This window comes from Acomys minous, assembly GCF_964271855.1.
Source record: "Acomys minous genome assembly, chromosome: 10".
In the NCBI taxonomy this organism is placed as follows: Eukaryota; Metazoa; Chordata; class Mammalia; order Rodentia; family Muridae; genus Acomys; species Acomys minous.
In genome coordinates this window covers 86,202,840-86,221,747 of record NC_140491.1, presented here as the reverse complement: position 1 = coordinate 86,221,747, position 18,908 = coordinate 86,202,840, and the positions used below count along the sequence as shown (strand labels likewise).

Sequence of the window (18,908 nt, the reverse complement as noted above, 5' to 3'; positions counted from 1 at the left end):
GTGAAGAGGTCTTAAGAGGAAGACGTGGATATAAGAAATATATATATATAAATATATATGTGTACATATATATAAAATATGAGGGGAAGAGGATACAGGGATTTAACATTTTGCACAGGGATGAAGACAGAAAATTAAAAGAGAGTAGGTGGGCTAATCAAAACTAAAGTTGTGCAAAGAACCTCAAAGTAAACCTACTACTTGATAAATTTATTTAAAAATAAAATTAAATATGCACACACATTCACTCACTCACTCACTCACTCACATACACAACCACACACACAAGAGTTACATAGGTACCCTGCATGAGTGGACAATGATCCCCCTAGAAGACATAGATTCATTATTAAATAAAAGCTCAGTACCAAGAGTAAGATATCTCACTACAAGTTATTGGTCAGGGAGGCTCTGAAGTGCCCCCCAAACAATTCAGGGTTGCCGTTGTTCTCGGTTATGCAGCACCATAGGTGATGAGACCTCACTCCTAAAGACACCAACACATCACTTGTACTACATAGAGAAATCAGCTGCAACTGAGCTGGAAGCTTCCTCCCTGCTGCATAGCTTGACAGTACCAGAAGATGCTATGAAGGCCACTGAGGGGGAAATGGCATCAACAGTATGCCTGCAGCCTCCATGCTACAAAAGCAACCTGTCAGGTAAGACTCACCCTCCAGTGCAAGAGTGGTGTGAAGGTTCTAAGGGTAGCCAGCTGGTTTGGGCTTGGTTTTGAGGCCTACTTCATAGGAAAGAATTTAGGCCTGATACTGTAAATTTCGGCCCTGCCTCTGTCCACAGGGAGGAACATGCTATTATTGTTTTTACTAAGCAGTCATGTTATCCAACTGCCTTCTAAATATTATGCCCTCAATCCTAGCTTCTCTCTTCAGTAGTCAACAGCTAATGTAGAGACTCATAGATGAAAGTACTGAGAATAAGTGCGAGTTAAGTGCTCAGCCTTCAATAGGACAGCTAACTCCCACATCCGCCAAGGCTCAGAAAACAACATGGAGAGGCAGAAAGAGTTGGGGGACCAGGACTACTGTAAAATGCTGTCTTCAGGACATGACGTGGCCATTACGCCCATAATCTCACTGCAGCTATGAGATGAGTCAACATTCCAACAAACATCACCAATTAAACTCAGTGTCCAGAGAAAAGGGGCGGGGGGGGGGGCATGAAGTAGTGATGGAGACGTGCTGGATGTACATGGGGTGAGTGGGTGGGAAGAAGGGAGGAGTTCTGGATTTCTCAGGAGAGTGAAAGGAAAGAGTTAGGGGTACAAATAATCAAGGTGTATTGTTACATGTATGAAAAGAATAAATAAACAATAGTCTATTTTTTAAAGGTTTAACAAATGTTCAATCAGGCCTTTGCCACCCTAACAATTTCTTTTCAAGGGAGAATAAGGTATTCCTCGTTGCTACCAAACTAATATATTCACACTGTCGCCATAGTGCCCTAGAGATGTCTGTTTATCATATGCTGAGCCCTGTTCTTCCAAATGGTCCTCTACATGGGGTAGCAAGTCACCTAGAGTTAGGACATATCTTCACAGAGACCGCTTCTTTTTAATTTAGGTTTTAGTTTATACATTTTAAAAAACACACAAAAAAAGTGTACACATTAATGAGAATGAGACTGTCTATTTCTGACACTGAAAACTAAAAAAAATCCAAATGCTAAAAGAGACCACACACTAGTGAATTAAAAACTCAAAGACGGTTACCATTGTTTGTTAATCACAGCTTTTTCTAATGGAGTGCATCCATTTCTAATTACGTTGGCACAGAGGTAGCTGCATGTATTTAAATGGCCTTCATGCTTAGCACAGCATGTGGTAAACACTGTTTGCTTCTGATAATGAACTTGGGGGGAGAAAAAGATGGAAATTCTAGCACGTGTGATTAATCTTACTTTAATTTAAAAAAAAAAACAGTGTACAAGCTCAGGGAAGGCAGGCCTGACTGGGAGCAAACCAAGAAAGACATACTTCCCAAAGAGAAAACACTCAAAGAGAAGCAAGGGGGTAAGAAACAAGAAGAAGGGGGCAAATGACAAAAACCACCACCCACCACTGGAGGCCAAAACTGTTCATGCAAAACAGCCCTATTTTTCCTTGTCCATTTTCTATAATAATCTCACTGAGAAGACCTTCAAAATTAATTGATGTCTGTAACAGGAATGTGAATAAACATACATCTCAGCAAGGAACATCGCATGCTGACGCGCGTCTCCCACGCAGGTGTCCGAGGTCAGAATTAATCTAACAGATGTACCAGGGCTGAATTTCATGAATTTCAAATAGGTTAGTCAGCTCAGCTTCTGAAAACAACAGATTTAAGGCAGCGTGGTGCTTCTGTCTTTTAAATCCACAGCTGCCTGTAAGGGTGGCGGTATCAGGACCTTTGGGCACATGAGTGCCACGGCATTCCAATCTGAAGGTGAGGATTTGATGGTGAGATGCAAGAGGGCAGGAGACGCCCCTCAGCTCTGTCCAGATGGCGGGCCCTGCCACCGCATGCTGCAAGCTGCTCCTGCTCTGAAAGGGCAAGAGAGAGCAATGTGTAAATTGCTTCATCGCCCTGCTGTTCTTTTGACACAAATCCTCCAGGGCCAAGGCCAGACCCAAAAAAAAGAACTGATCTCTCTGAGACACAGAGGCAAGAAGACCTCGAGGCTACCTGTTTAGAAGACCGAGTGTGGTAGGGCGGTTGGAAGTGGCTTAGATGAAATTAAAGTCAGGGAAGACGGTAGGGCACGGGTGGCTCAACGGCCACCCCAGTTGCGGTACCTCATGACACTGTCGAATATCCCCTGAGGGCAAGAACCACCTTTCACCTGTAAGACTCTATCCTCAGAGTTACTAGCAAAAGAAACAAGCATTTCCTGCTTCAAAGGCAAGAGGAGCACTCTACCTGCAGTCTCCTTAGACCATGACAGAAATAGTTACCACCTTGCTTTTCAGCTTTTAGGTAATAGAATACCAACCCCCAAACAGGTAGGAGAGAGAGAGAGAGAGAGAGAGAGAGAGAGAGAGAGAGAGAGAGAGAGAGAGAGAGAGAGAGAGAGAGAGAGAAACAAACTCAGAGGCTGAATAACATGACTGACATCACAGCAAGTAAGGGCCAGGGCCAAGGCAGCAATTTAGTGTTTCCAATTAACAGGCCTCTGCTTACCGTCGAGGCGCATTGATTGCCAGGCTGCAAATGTGGCTTAACGTTTTCATTAGTGGAAGCCCAGGAAGAAGTAAAGTGGCACTTACCTTTGACAATCTGCTTCGCACAGGCATTGTAGACCTGCTCCTGGGTTGTGTTGGGCGGCAGCACTCGGTCAAAGACATACGGCTTCCCTTGCTGAAAGCAGATGAAAGAAAGGGGTGGAGAAAACACATTAGGGGTTTAGGCCTAAAAAAGCACTAATAGTAGCAGTTAGACCGCAGGCAACCCACTCTCTAAGGCAGTCCTTTCCCTCGCCATGGGCCCCGTACAGCACAAGCCACGTGTACATTGCAGGTACAGATGATGGATGGCAAGGACCTGGATGCACAAATTTTTAAGTGTGGGATGCTTTCCTGGATAAGAAGATGGACAGTGCATTCCTTTGAATACATTTACTGAGGATTTTCTCTGGACTAGTTGCAGATGTGTGAAGTGGTCCATCAAGTGGAGCTGATAGGCCACAGGCAAGAATGTAGACATAGGAAAATACAACGTGCCCAGGTATGGAGTAAGGTGACAGAGATGCCAGAGCTGGTATGGAAAGTTTGACCAGTTCAGAGGATCATGAGACATTCAGAAAGATGAAGTGGCGTGGAAGAACATTCTAGGCATGGGAGGACTAGACGGCAAAGGGTCTGGTGTACTCAGGAAACAAGAGGGTACCACAAGCCATGGCTAGTAGGGAATCAGGAGCCAGCTCAGGTAGGGTCCTGCAGGCCAAATAACCGAACAAATAGAACCTGCCCATGTTGTATTTACTGGAGACATGACATGATCAGATTTAAGGAGCCATTCTTAGTACACAGACAGCACTGCTATCATCGCACAGAAGCAATGTCTAAATCAGAGTGAGGCTCCCAAAACAAAGGAGCCCTCCTATGCAATAAAACGAGAGATTTGGAGGAGGATTGTTGTCCAGGAGTTTGATTGGCAGTTATATATGTGAAATTCAAAGAAATCACTATTTCAAGGGAGGGCAGGGGTTCTCCCGCAGCACCAGATAGATCCTGCTGCCCCATCGCTCACTGTTCAACAAGGACTGGTGGGTATCTCAGTGCCAGGCACGGCACTGAGCACTTGGGGAGAGTGAGGAAGACACGGGTCCAAACCACAGCTTCCTCGGCCAACAGTGCCCAAGTAAGTCAGCACCTCAGCATCCACAGCCTGACCCCCAAATCACAACAAGAAGGACAGAGGACAAGAGAGGAGAGACGAGGGCTAAAAACCACGCCTCCTATGAGTCAAGGTCAGAGGCACTCCTTGAGGAGACAACTGCTCTCCAGGGCTCCCAGAACAAGACAAGTTGCATCCTATAACCTTCTTACAAGGAAGCACTAAGCCATCAGCCGGGCTTCTGGTTACCCACTCGTCACCACAGGTCCAGGCAACTGGAGGGGAAATCCTAGTTTTGGGCCTGTGTTTGTGTTTTTAGTCTTTGAAAACAGAGTTGAGCTAAGCAGGTAAACACATGACTTCTAATTTGACCTTAGAAAAACGGAGAATTTTTAGAAAACATAAAGAAGAAGGGAGGGAAAAGCTCGGCTTTATACAGAGGGGCAGATAGAAATTATGAAAGAGGATCATTTTCTTACTTTAAAAAAATCCCATTTCCTTAAATAATTTATTTACTACTTTACTATATGCATTGGTGTTTTGCCTGCATGTATGTATCTATGAGGGTGATGATCCCCTGGAACTGAAGTTATAGATAGTTGTGAGCGGCCATGTGGATGCTGGGAATTGAACCTGGACCCTCTGAAAGAGCAGTCAGTGCTCTTAACGGCTGAGCCATCTCTCCAGCCCACCATTCGTTTTTACAATTTATTCAGTTTTGTAATCTTTAGTTAATGAACCACGTATTTATTTGATTGAATAACAAAAAAATACACTCCTCACCAAAATACTCATAAAGCTGTCTTACTAGCTTTATCCATTTTCACAGCCAATCAAATATCAGGGGCTGGAGAGACTCAGTTTGGTTATGAGTCAGCAGGACTCCTAAAGGGTACCCAAGTTCAGTTCCCAACACCCATGCACTGACAGTTGCAAGTGCCTACAAGTCCAGCTTCCTGGGATCCAAAGGTCTTCTTCTGGCCTCTGTAGGCACCGGTATTCATTAATGCATAGCCACACACGCATACACAAACACATAAATACAATTTAAAATGACAAAAAAAAATCTTGTAAAAAAATAAATCAAGCAATACCAGGAGAGTAAAAAGTAAAAGTAAACATTTACAGAGGACTGAGGGTATATCTGAGTCGCAGAGCTCTTACCCAGCACCCATGAGGCCCTGGAGTCCATCTCATGCACTAAAAACGAGGAGAATTATCCACTGACTCCTCAGGAGACTTCAAGCAAATTTACTGTTCCTGCAAACCTAGAGAGAGCAGCAGTGCAGGCTGTGTTGTCCCCAGCTCACCCTCCTGTCAGTTTTAGAGAAAGCGTATTTTACGCATGGTGTACAGTGCAGACAGATAGGATGCCCTGGCCTTGCTTCCAGTTGAAATGCCTGCTGTCATACAGTATATTTTCCTTTAGGAGAGGTAGAAGAATTCATCATTCCCCCTTGAAATTAATATAATTATCAACTGACAAACAATCTGATACTTTTACAAGACCCAAGGCGACTGACTGCCTTCAAGAGTTTATAGCTGGATTGACACTGAAAAAAGATAAAACTCTGAAAATAATTTTTTTTTACTTTATTAATTTATTCTGGTTACATCTCAATGGTTATCCCATCCCTTGTATCCTCCCATTCTTCCTTCCCTCCCATTTTCCCCTTATTCCCCTCCCCTATGACTGTTCCTGAGGGGGATTACCTCCTCCTATATATGTTCATAGGATATCAAGTCTCTTCTTGGTAACCTGCTGTCCTTCCTCTGAGTGCCACCAGGTCTCCCCCTCCAGGGGACATGGTCAAAGTTGAGGCACCAGAGTACGTGAGAAAGTCATATCCCACTCTCCACTCTACTGTGGAGAGTGTTCTGTCCATTGTCTAGATCTGGGTAGGGGTTTAAGGTTTACCGCCTGTATTGTCCTTGGTGAAAATAATTTGTTACAGGACTCATCTTGTCAGAACTAGCACATCAGCTACAAATGTAAGCATGTCAGGTCCTTCATGCACTCAGATACTTACACAGCCTTTTGTTTTTAAATGACCCTTAAAGTATTAAAAGAGAGAGAAGCTAGACTTGTTGAACACTTGCAGAGAGTTGACTTGTATCAGTTGTATATACAGTTGTCCCCTTCTGCCCTTTTCCCTCTTCTCTTCACCCCCCTCTTTCCTCCCCACACCCCCACCCACACGCTTTATTAGTAAGAATACCTAGCAAATTCTGATCAAAACAGGAACAAAGACCTTTCCTGCCCCAGGACCCCTAAGGAGACAAGAGTCTATTGCTTCTGCTGCAGCGATGGCTGAGGATTCTGTAGGCAGGCAATGGGTCCGCCTGTTGTATCATTCTCAACTACAAGACAAAATTCAAATACCATGGCTGTGTAGGTGCCGGACACTGGCACTTGGCCTGGATGGAGCCACCAGTCGCCAGCCTCTGAAGACACGTTTCCTCCCAGGTGTCCTCTCAGCACACGGCCTCTCCTCCTCTGTGACCACACATGCCAGTGCCCTCTGCTAGTACCTCTTTCAGGTGGAGTACTGGCCTAGAGCTCTTGGTTGTGCTCTTGGCTTTTAGGAAGTTTAAATGACTATTTCAGCCTTCATCTAATGTTCAGGTTCAGATGCCTACTACAGAGTTCCACCTCTGTGGGTGGCCCTTAGTCACCCAAACTTAACTAGCCAAAAGAGAACCATCACACTGTCCATAGTTGAGGATCCCAGCAATCACCTAGATCCTCACACTGCACCACCTAGGGCTCGGTGTGTACCAGATCCCCATCTGGGATACATCCCAATGTTATCAATTCTTAGTATCTACACCACACAATTCTATCCGTCAACCTCTTACACAAAACAGACAAAGCGCCCTAGCCAGGCACCCTGCTGTTCTTCTACCCTGATAACCCTCCTCTCCCCTTAGAATTCTTAGTTCAAACCTGCATTCGGCTACCTCTTATGAACCACTGTCTTCACTGCTTTTATCTTGTTGTAATACAACACTATGATGAAAAGCAACTTGAGGAGGAAAAGGTTCATTACATCTTATCATCATCAAGGGGGACTGGGCAGGAGCCCAAGCACTAACCTAAAGGCAGGAACTGATGCATAGGCCATGGAGGAGCACTGCTCACTGGCTTGCTCAGCCTGCTTTCTTGTACAGCCCTAGACCACCTGCCCAACGGTAGCACTGCTCATGGTGTTGCCCAAGGTGGTGTAGGCTCTACCACATCAATCATCAATCAAGAAAATGCTCCTGAAGACACACCCACGGGCCAGTCTGATGGAAGCACATTCTCAGCTGAGGTTCCCTCATCTCCAACGACTCTAATTTAAGTCATATTGACAAAAAAACAACGTGCCCATTCTTTATACCTCACATTTTCCACCCTTCAGGGCTTCCATGATTCTAACTAAGGCAACCCCACCCCACACGGGCATAACTATAGCCTAAAGATTTGATTTGCTTCCTGACAATGAGTATAGCACCTATTTCTAACCAGTCAAATGGTCCATCGCAATGAAAGCATTTATCCAGCTAGAGCTGAAGTTGCAAATCCTAAGCAGGTAGGCAAACCTACTGCACCTCATGAAAGGAATCTGGATGGCACACTCCACACTCATTACTACCGATAATGAAGCTTGCCAGCATTGTCATGAAGTCTCTATGCACAGCAGTGCAATTGCATGGGAGCAGAGAACTAAAATTAATGGCCTACCAAGATCACATACAAAAAAACGTAATAATAGCAGATGGTCTTTACACTTCTCTAGTTAAAATTAAAAACAAAAAAATCATGCCACCAGAATTCCTAACAAGTTGTTGGGAGCAAAATGTCTGTGAACCATATGGCCTGCCTATTAATACATCTGACCTATTACCCAACAACTGTTCCCTCGCCTGCTAGGAACTCAACAGCAAAGGACAAAGGAAAGCAGAAGGTCCAGGCATGTTCAGAGGATGAATACCAAGAGGGACACTGAGGAATGAGGGACACAAAACTAATTGTTCTTATAAATAGATTATTAAGAAGCAATCCATGAACAATTTTAAGATTGACCAAGAGCTAGTGATCAAAGCCACCATTTGAATGTTTTCCCCCATCTTCACTAAAACAGATAGAAAGAGGATAAAACTGAAAGAAAAACTACCATTTCCACTGGAGAGCTGCTGGTTGTTGAGAGCAATCATAGTCGTGGATGGTTGGATGACTTCATTCTCGAAAGCGCAGGAAGAGAGCTCAGGAGAGGACGGCTTCTTTCAGCCTCACTAACCTGTTCCACGCTGAGTGGTCCAGCCAATGGTCCCCACCCATTCATGTTCCATCTCACTCCTCGTGGCAACTTTATGAGATGTGACCACCCTGTGTCACAAAGTGGAAAGCCACTTTCAGTTCTGTGCTTTGTAGAAAGACCTTTGAGGCTCTGATTTCCACTGTTCTTCCTTTCATGGTGCTATCTTCCTAAGAGATTCACAATTGTATTTGTTTTGAAAAGCAGGAGAGTCCGAGCAGTATGCTCTGAGATTAAGAAGACAGTCTGAAGTAACTTGATCAGTGTGGTAGCAAAAGACAGACGGCAGTTCGCTGTTAGACGTGGTCATGGTGGTGACCTACAGCCAGAGGAAAGGCTTTGAGATCTGGGAAGAAGTCAGAAATGACAAGAACGCTAGTAGGCATGCTTATGGCAAGCACTTCTGTCAACAGAAGAAAGGAAGACAGACAGACAGACAGACAGACAGACAGACAGACAGACAGAACCTGATCTTGGCAAGGAAAAAGAAGATGTAGGCTCCATATCAAATGATGAGAAAAATATTAAGAAAAAAATCTGAATTTTTTCAGCGTCCAAAGGCCGTTTTTGAGAGAGGACATCCAGGTAGGCAGTCAGCGTGTGCCTGGGGTCTAGACTCCAGGCTGCTTCCTAGAACACTAAGACCTCTGCTTTGAGTCACCTACACTCTACACAGGAAGACAAAGGGACAAAGGGCATGAGTCTCTGGTCCTTTCTTTAAACATTTCCCTGTTTTGTTCCCTGTCAGTTCTAAATTATTTCTGAGTGCACACAATTAATTAGGCCAGTGAACAAAGAGCCAGTGCTGTGGTAGCTGCGATCCAGCCAAACATATTCGGCAGCCATTCCGTCTGCTTGCGGTGACAAAGGCCCATCTCCATCAGCCTGCACACTGCTCGGCCAACAGCATCCTTTAGACAGCAGTATGCAGGTCTTTACGCCCACCTTCCTGGAGTATGAAGCCTGGCCCTGTCCTCCAGCAAAAGGCAGACAAAGTCACTTTGCAAGTTAGTGCCCACCGTACATTTGGGAAGCAAATGAAAGGACAGGCCTGCTTGCTTCTGAAAGCTGAGGTTCTTTGCTTTTAATTGAAGGACTCTAAAGATATCCAAAGCCAAGGCACCAATAAAGCACCATATTAGCCTGCACAAGGAGAAATTACATGGGCTTTTGTAACAATCTGAATGACTGTTTCCAAAACATTAGCTAAGAAGCCCACATCCTTGGGCTAGCGTTGCTGCTCACTTTTTTACCAACATAAATACAGTCACCAGAAGCTTGAGGGGTTGTTTGTTAAAAGAGCGGACGCACAAGAAACTTCCCCTCTTTGTGCAGTTCAGAGCAGTGAACCTACAAGTCCTGCCTCACCATCTCAGTCCAGAGCCTCCCTGTCACCCTCAGAAGAGCCCCTTATTGGAGTAGCAATCGGTCTCCCTGCCCCCACCCTCTCGTGTTCTGGGCAACCACTAATCTGCCTCCAGACTTCACAGAACTGCCTATTTTAGGTATTTTGTATAAAAGGAGTCCTAGTGTGTGGTCTTCTGATTAGTTTCTCTCCCTAGCATGTTTCAACTTCCACCCACAGTGTATCATGGTTTCATTAAGACCAAGTAATATTCCGCTGATTGGCTATATTCTATTTTATGTACCCTTCACTAACTGATGGCGCCATCATGTTGGTTCTACTTTGGGGCTATTACGAATAGTCACACACAAGGTTTTATGTGAGCATATGTTCCCTTTGGGAAGGTACTTAGTAGTGGACTTGCTGGGCCATATAATAACTCTACACTTGAGTTTAACTTTGAGGGCCTGGCAAATTGTTTTCTAAAGTGACCGTACCATTTATTGTTCCCACCAGCAGTGTATGCAGGTTCCAGTGTCACTATGTCCTTGCCAACGCTTTCTGTTGTCTGTCTTCTTTATTATAGTTATCCTGCAAAGCGGAGCCAACAGAAGCCAGAAGCCAGGCTTCCTGTGAGGACCAAATACAACCATGAAAATAAAGGATGGATCATAGTGCCTGGTGCTTTAGAAGATGCTCGAGACAAGATTGGTCTTATTCCTTTATTGTAAGGTTTGCGGTCTGATGAGCAACTTATACCAAGAACTTGATTTGCACCAAACTTCCCAATCCATGAGCCTTCAAGGGAAAGATACAGAAAAGGGAAGTGCTCAAAGCACCTGCTCAGAACTTGGCACCCTGTTGCCCTCATAACACTCAAATGTAGAATCGCATCCTGGGCTCCTCCAAAGCCACAGGTCTGTGACTTAGCTTTAAAGGATGAGGAAAAGTACATAGACAAAAGAGTGGCTTTTTTCTCTTTCTGCCTTCTTTCAGAGTAAACAATGCCATGTTCGGTCACAAAGCCCATGCAGGAAAAATAAGGAACTTGGTCCAATTCAGGTACCCAGAGACTGAATAACCTTTCGATTATGGCTTTGGGGCCCTTGAGAAACGTGAGTGAAATACCCACTGCCAACGTGAAGCAGAGTTCTAGGAACCTGACTCACCTCCCAATGTCTGCAGACAGGCCTGGCCTTCCACTGCCAGTTCCTACATCCCTTGCTCTGTTAGCCATGCTGGCTGCTGCAGCCCTCTGAACACTTGAAACAAACAGGCCAGATGGGCTGACCAGACCTCCAATCCAGCAATCTTCAGCCAATGGCAGATAAAATGTGGAGATCAATACTTCAGCTGTCTGGGCCAGGAGTGGTGTAAAAAAGGGGGTTACTGGGCAGGTACTCCAACTAGCCCCCAGGGTTCCATTTGTTCATGCCAACAACTCCAGAGAAGAAACACTCCGGCTTTCCTGCCTCAGTATCCTCTTCCTTGTTTCTTGGGTTCACTTCTCAAAGCAATCTGCACATTACTCCAGTCTCAACCTCTGCTTCTAGAGACCCCCAAAGAAGGTAAAACCTCAGACGTTTTGCTCCTTTATGCCTTTCGTTCATTCACTAAGTGCAAAGGGAATCTGGATGGGTGAAACCAATGCCAAGCACGTGGCCAGGCAAGGTGAGGGAGTGGGGAGGGAGGAGCGAACCCGCAAATCATTGTGAAAATTCAGCAAGCTAATCTAGTGCAAGGGCACATGCCTGTGGTGCCTGCAATTCAAGGGGCTGGAGCGAGATCACTTGAACCCAAGAGTCCAGGGCCTGCCTGAGAACACAGCAAGACAGTATCAAGAAGAAGAAAAAATTAACAAGTGTTGCACTAGAAAATAAGGTGTCTTTTCCTTCATCCGGTGCTGGTCACCTGCCAAGCAGGAGAGATGTGGGGCCACACTTGCCCAGAAGATCACTATGCCCTACCTAGTTCAAAAGTGCCCTACTAGCCTTGGACTAACATGCTACTTTGTACTTATCGGTCTAGTGCTCCTGGGCAGCAGGGAGGCTAGAAGCAGGGGGTTAGGACCCCAGCGTACGGTGTGGGGGTACAGGGGATATGTGTTGTACCTCTCCTTTGTGTCAGAAATTCTACATTCTCATTCTTCCACTCAGAGACTGTGATAGTCCTAGGGGCCCCCTGTCTTCCTATACCCTTTATCTCTCTTTACTGTCTACCTAACCCTTATATTTGTCTACGCGTTTGGATAAAGTTCCCAAGGCAAGGGCAGGGGAACTCTGCATATTAGGACAGAGTTCCTGCACCTAATAGTGACCAGCAGCTAGCCCTTCCGGTCCTTGCCATAGCCTCCCCAAGGCCCGCCAGTCTCTAGCTGCCCAACAAGGAGACGCTAAAACCAGGCTGCCTTCTCCATTCCAGCTGCACAGTCTCATTTCCGCTTCCCAGCCTGCACGGGGAAGTGCACTGCTGTGCGTGGGGCCAGGAACACTAAGTTTGTCACAGAGCAGCCATAGCACTGCCCCTCCCCACACTGGCTCTGTGCCCTTAGGAAGGTGGCTGGTGCCCATGCTGGCTGAAGCCAAGGCTGCTCTCCCAAGAGAGTCAATAATGAAGCAGACGTCCACAAAAGCAGTGCCCGGCTCCCAGGGGAGTTGCCAAGGCAATGCCAACCACTTCACAGATCAAAAACGAACAAAAGCAACAGACAAGAATGACTCTTGTAAGCCTTCTTCCTGCAGGAAACCAGGCTGCAGTTCTCTCCTCTCTGCCAAAAATCCCCGCTGTGTGGACACACAGGCCCTGTCAAGATCGCAGACAGCTATGAAAAGATATTCTGGAAGGCATACTGCCAGAGAGCTAATAAAGAAATTCAGAATTATCGCCTGGCTAACAGGAGAATGAAGATAGAGGCTTGACTTCTTTTAAGGAGAATAATGGAAACAATTTAAAAAACAGGGTAATTCTTCACTTCCATTCAAGGCAGGACGCAATCCTTCCTCTTCCACCTCAGTGTCTGCAAAAGAGAGCCGAGAAGGTCGGGATGGCTGGTCCCTCCCCTAGAAGCTTGCTCCTCTCATTCTAGTGACCCGAGACACTCACCTGTGTTGTCCATCTTCTTCCTCCCTGGAAATGGTGAGCTTCTATAGCGCTAACATGACGTAAGAGCAATGGGAGACAAGCATCTCTAATGGTCTCACAACTGGCTTCTGCCTCAAGCACGTACAGCTCCAGAGACTAAGCTTCACGAGCCCACAGTTCACTGAGTATTTATACTCAGAGAAGGGAATAAAAACCCCCGCAATGGTTACCTCAGAAGATTTGGTACCAAATCAAGTCTGTGGAAAAAATAACATTTTCCTCAAAGAGGAGACAAAAAAAAATTCACAAAAGGTAGCATAGAGAAATTATTTTTTTTTTTTTTTGCCAGATTCACAATAACAGAGACAATCTGTGCCTTCTTTTGGGGACAAGGTGCCCTAGCTGCAGCTGCCAGGAACAGCAAAATTGACTCAGGTCAAACCTCCTTCCCAGGTAGGCCAAAGCCTATGGTGCTACCAACAGCAAAGCCACATGGCAGCACATGTGACACTGACATGAGACCTTCTGCTCAGACCATCACCTGACTAGCTCAGCAACTCACACTGCAAATAGCTACACCGAGTAGAATTAGTGTTTTACCTATTTTCTCACGGATGGGGAACAGCTCACATAATTACAATTACCTGACACCCTGGATGACAACTCTACTTTGATGGTATGTTCAGGTGTCTCATATCTGTTTGCTCCTCAGAGGGAGCCTCCCTTTCTGAGGGGCTTCCATGGGTGTGTGGAAGGCAGCAACGTGAGCGTCTATGAGCACCAGCACTCTGGCCCCCTGCCGAGCCTTCCCCCCAGAAGACCATATTGGATCTTGTCATTGTTCTTCCAGGAATACATATATTCCTCAACTACAGGTTTTCTAAGAATTTCACATTTGATCAAATCTGTGACCTTAGACAACTTACCCATATCTTCTAGGCCTCCTCCTCTATAGAAAATGAGAGGCGGAATCCCTGTGCTCTAACATGCTATAATAATAGAACGTGACATGACACAACTCAGAATGTAATAGCTTGCTCTTCCCTATTAAAATAACTTCATAAATTGCAGAAAAAGTCTCCCATGAAGAGGATGTTATGAGCATAAATCAGTACGTTCCGGTAGCTGTCTAAGGATGGATGGACAGACAGACAGACATACGGGGGGCAGGGGGAGACAGGGATTCATGGATGCTGGAAAGGGACCGCTAATGGATACAAACTGTATCCAGGACTTGTGTAACTAACTGCATTTAGGGTGGCGGAGCTGAATGTGGGCAGCATGAAGCTCCGACAGTCTAGTCCACTAAGATGGCATTCTCACTCAAGAGACAGACCCTTGGCCCTTAGTGCAGTGATGCAATGCCCAACCAACAGATAAAGGTGTTGAAGCCCCTCTCCCCACAAAAATCTCTGTTAACAAAAATTAGTGTCCCTGAATTTAGCCACAATTTTCTAGTCAAAAAAATCTGAGTGCTGTCAAGTATAGGAAGATCATCAACTCCATGCTTTTTAAACGATTTCACTTTTTACTTGGCGACAGGGGCACCTCATTCTTTTCAATGCTTAAAGTACAAGAAAAGCCTAGGTGTCTACACACAAGAGAAGGCGAGATTCACACCCTCCCAGCACTCCTCTGCCTCACACTCCTCCCTTTGAACCATGGGTGGCTTAGACAGCAACACATCACCAAGCTCAGCTCTCCAGTCTTCCAGAAGGAGCAGCCACTCACTTAACCGACTCCTTAGTTAACAAGCACGGAAACCCAACTGTGCCCTTCTGAGCCCAGGCAGCCTGTTGGAACTGCTGCCTCCCTGGATGCAGGATGCCGGATGCTGCGTGGACCAGCTCAGCATCTCTCCTCTGACCTTCCCACCTCAGGCACTTATTCTCCTTCCTACCAGCCCAAGTTCCATCATGTCATCGAGCCCTCTCTCATTCCGCACCTTCTGTTTTGTCCTCTCTACCCTGGAGGCTCTTTAAAGAATATCTGTGTTTTCAGCAGTAAATCTCTCAGAGGAGACACACAACTCCACCTCCACCTCAGAGCTCCAGAGCTCTGCCCTAAACAACACAAATGCAGTTGGCCGCTGTAACTTAAGGCACTGCATTTCCACAACCAACCAACCAGATTTGAAATATTTTGTTGTTGTTGTTTTGTTTGTTTGTTTCTCTGAGACAGGGCTCCTTGGTGTAGCCTTGGTTGTTCTAGACTCATTTTGTAGACCAGGCTGGCCTCAGTCTCAGAGCTCCACCTGCTTCTGCCTCCCAGAATGCTGGGATTACAGGCGTGTGCCACCATGCAAGGCTTTGAAATATGCCTTAACTGCCTCTATTGCCATCACCTTCCCGTGCCATTAGTATCTGCACAATGTGGCATAGCAACATTTTATACGATGTTTACATCTTATCATGTAAGTAACCTAGAGATGATTTCAAGTGTAGGAGCTGTGTGTAGGCTACATGCAGATACTACGTGATTTCACGCAGAGGGCTCAAGGACCTAGGAGGCTTGAAGTTCAAAAGGTACCCTAAAGCCAGTCCTGCCCAGATGCTGAGGGGTAGCTTTAGGCTGAGGAGAGAACTCACACATCTGTCCTCCTCTGTCTCCTCCTCTTTCTATGTCGTCCTGTAGCCTGGCAAGCTTAGGGCCATCTTCTCCACATCGCAGTCAGAGTGGTCCTTCGTGCCTCTGGTCTCTCTTGTCTTCTTCTCCACTCTTCTCATCACTTTCAAACCTCCTGCGAGAGCCTTCTAAATGGTCATCTAGTCTCTCTTGCCTTCAGTATATCTCTGCATCCTTTTCCAAATACACCTTCCTTGGCCAAAGTCCTTTAAAAAGGTGTTCAGCAATCTGCTAGAGTGTCTGCTGTGTACCGCCCCACAGCCCACTGAGATACTTTTCAATACATACCAGGTGGGTCCTTCCCCACCCAACACCCCAGCAGTGTGCTTACAGCTCTCTACTGCCTGCATCCCACTGCCTGCATCACTCCCTCTAATCTGAATGCCATCTAACAGCTTGCCCTTGTTTCTTGTCAAAATACTGGCCATCCTCTGAGACGATCTCTTTTCCAACGTAAGGACAGTTTTCTTGAGACTCTTTGTCCCTCCCTCTTCCTCTTCTTAGAAGCCAATGGGATGCATACTGCTCAGCTGTGTGACCTCCAGAACTATTGTCACTTCCTTCTCTCTCCTTTGAGCATCCCCAGCAGTCCTTCTCCAGGGGGGATCTCTGATCACAGTCTGCTTCAGACAGCAGGCATCTGAGAGTGCCATGTCGTGGAAAGAAAACAGGACTCGGGGTAGAGCACAGGGTAGGACAGGGCTGACACATTTTTACCGAGCATGCTAGACCCTCTGCTGTGCACATTTCTAAGTGATCACACTTTCATGTACTTGCTACTCTGCATTCTGCAGGGACCAAGCCTAGATGCAGAAGAGACCTTGGCTTGTACTGGGTCAAAAGCCTACATCATCGTCTTCATATGTTGGTTGTGAGAACATGTAAACAAGGGTCTGTCTAAAGAAACCCTCTAGTTGCACTCACTTTTGAGTGACATTTAAAACCACTAATCCATGGCTAAGTGGTATATTATTTGTCTCCCACTAGCTTTGCTCCAGACAACACTTTGGATGTGTGGGTTGTGATGACAGCTGTTGCCTGGGTTACTTTTCAGAAATTCAAAGGCCACTTCTGTTGAAATCATTGGCTCTTCATTTAGGCCTGCACAGGTATCCAGTTGATATCTGAAACAGAACTAATGATGCCAAAATGAAGAAAATGGGAGATAGTGCCAGGGTTTATAGGGGCATCGTGACCTGGTAACTATGAGCAAACCAACTGCCTCATTTCTCAATGTCCCACTCCAGACCATCACTACAGCAGCAGGTGGAGGCCCAGGCACTAGCCTTTCCCTTTGCCTAAGGATCAAAGGAACCTGGACTTATGCTAGGTTAAGATGCCTCTTTCCAGATGGTACTCCATCACCTTGTTTTACAAGCATTCCATTTCCTTCCTCCTTGTTCCAACAACTTGTTCAAAACTCATCAGGCCCCTGTCATAGCACTAAATAAACCAGCTTGAGTTCAGTAACAAACCAACTTTTAGTAGGCATATAAAAATCACTGTAGAAACTGCAAAGCAGGTTGCTAACATTATAACTTTCAGAGAACTTTAGTTAAGAATTTATTTCTCACCTTACTCATCTGAGTGGTTTCCTGCAGGGTTTAAATATTCATTACAGATGCTTAAATAATACAGTCATTTAAAAATGTCACTCCAAAGCACTGCCAACATAAAGTCTATGTGCCGAAAATGGACTTCCATCTTGAATGACGACAGCAAAGCTCCAAGGTGAGTATTAAACACCCATCTTAAGACACGGAAATCAGAGGTCAGAAATAATATTTAACTTTGGCACAGTAGAGCACGGAGCAGAAACAAGAACGGCCCATTTCAGAGTCCGCAATTTCCCAAGGTTCTAGACTCCTGACCAGAAAGATCCTGAACTTCTTCGTGGACAGCTCCAACAGAGAACTTCTACCAGGCTGGTTTTGTTTGTTTGTTTGTTTGTGTTTTTGAGACAGGGCTTCTCTTCGTAGCCTTGGCTGTTTCAGGCTCACTCTGTTGACCAGGCTGGCCTCGAACTCACAGTGATCCACCTGCCTCTGCATCCCTGAGTGCTGGGCTTACAGGCGTGTGACACAGCGGCCGGCTTCTGCCAGGTTGTAACCTGTGGCTCAAAGGGGTGTGACAGCAGAGCTGCGGTCTAAAGGCTTGCCAGCCTCTGGGGAATCAAGAGCAGGGTCTCCAGGTGGAGGTCTGAAAAAGAGCCTTTCCTAAGGAGCATCTGATCTTCTGGAAACTGGGCACTCCATCCAGAGAGAGCACAAGACACACGAGGGGGGGGGCAGGGCTCAGAAAGCAGGGCTGGGAAACCCTGCACTACATTCTTCTGTGATATCTTTTTAAGCAAAGGAATGGCCTATTCTGGTTTCTATTTTGCCACCCTGTGAGGACCTGATGCTTGGGAATATAAACTATAAATTAAAATAGTCATTGAGACCAATGAGGAAGCAACCGCAGAAACCCTTGAAGAGCCGAAGCAGCTGGCAATGAAGAGGAAAGGGGCTGAGTTAGGAGGAAGGCAAGAAGGAAACCATGGCAACAAAGAACCACGTCACAAGCTCTTATAGAAGCTAGGAATCTAATTTATTGGTCACTATGTTGGGCCAAAGGTCACATATCATTTCCGGCATCAGTGCTGATTGGGCCAAGAAAGACTGTCCATCTTAATCTCACACACTCTTTAGAGCCTCTCCTCTTTCCCCCTTCAAGTGTGTCACTTGGAAACAAGGGAGAAAGAGAACCCAGGATACCACAAGCTCCCAAGTTACATCGCCACAGGCGATGTCGTCACCTGTGACATGACAGGGACAGCAGGTCAGCTCCTCAACATCATCAGTGGGTAGGTGGCAGGTCCAGACCCAGTCCAGTGTCCCTGACTCAGACACCCATGTCCCTTCAGGCACGGTGTGTATAAAACATGAAGACCTCTCTGTTGGGAGAGTGAGTGGCCTCACGGTGACTAGAGTAGCCACGAGCTGGCCAGTGCACTCCTTATACCACTCCGGAGACCAGCCCTTAACTCAGTCTCTCCCGTTTTGTGTGGCAAATTTTTCTAAGTACAAGAATCTTCATTTGTTTAACATGTAGGTGTCGATGCTCCCTCGTGAGGCAGCCTGCTAAATTCAAGGAACCCAAGAGTAAGGAGACAAGTCCCAAACACCAAGTGTTCACAGTCTGATGAAAAAGGCAAAGAAGCAAAAAGTAGGAGAAGCA

At 46.0% G+C, this 18,908-nt stretch overlaps 1 protein-coding gene and 1 long non-coding RNA gene across 2 annotated transcripts in view; one reads left to right on the top strand and one right to left on the bottom strand.

The window, feature by feature from the left end:
- Nucleotides 1-18,908, top strand: part of LOC311607880 — a 426,536-nt gene that overhangs the window by 14,734 nt on the left and 392,894 nt on the right. The window lies entirely within an intron of this gene.
- Nucleotides 1-18,908, bottom strand: part of KIF5C (kinesin family member 5C) — a 147,727-nt gene that overhangs the window by 96,237 nt on the left and 32,582 nt on the right. Inside the window, exon 2 of the mRNA XM_084800002.1 lies at nt 3,269-3,359. Within this exon, the coding sequence (XP_084656128.1) occupies nt 3,269-3,359 (91 nt within the window). The remainder of the gene's footprint in view (nt 1-3,268; nt 3,360-18,908) is intronic.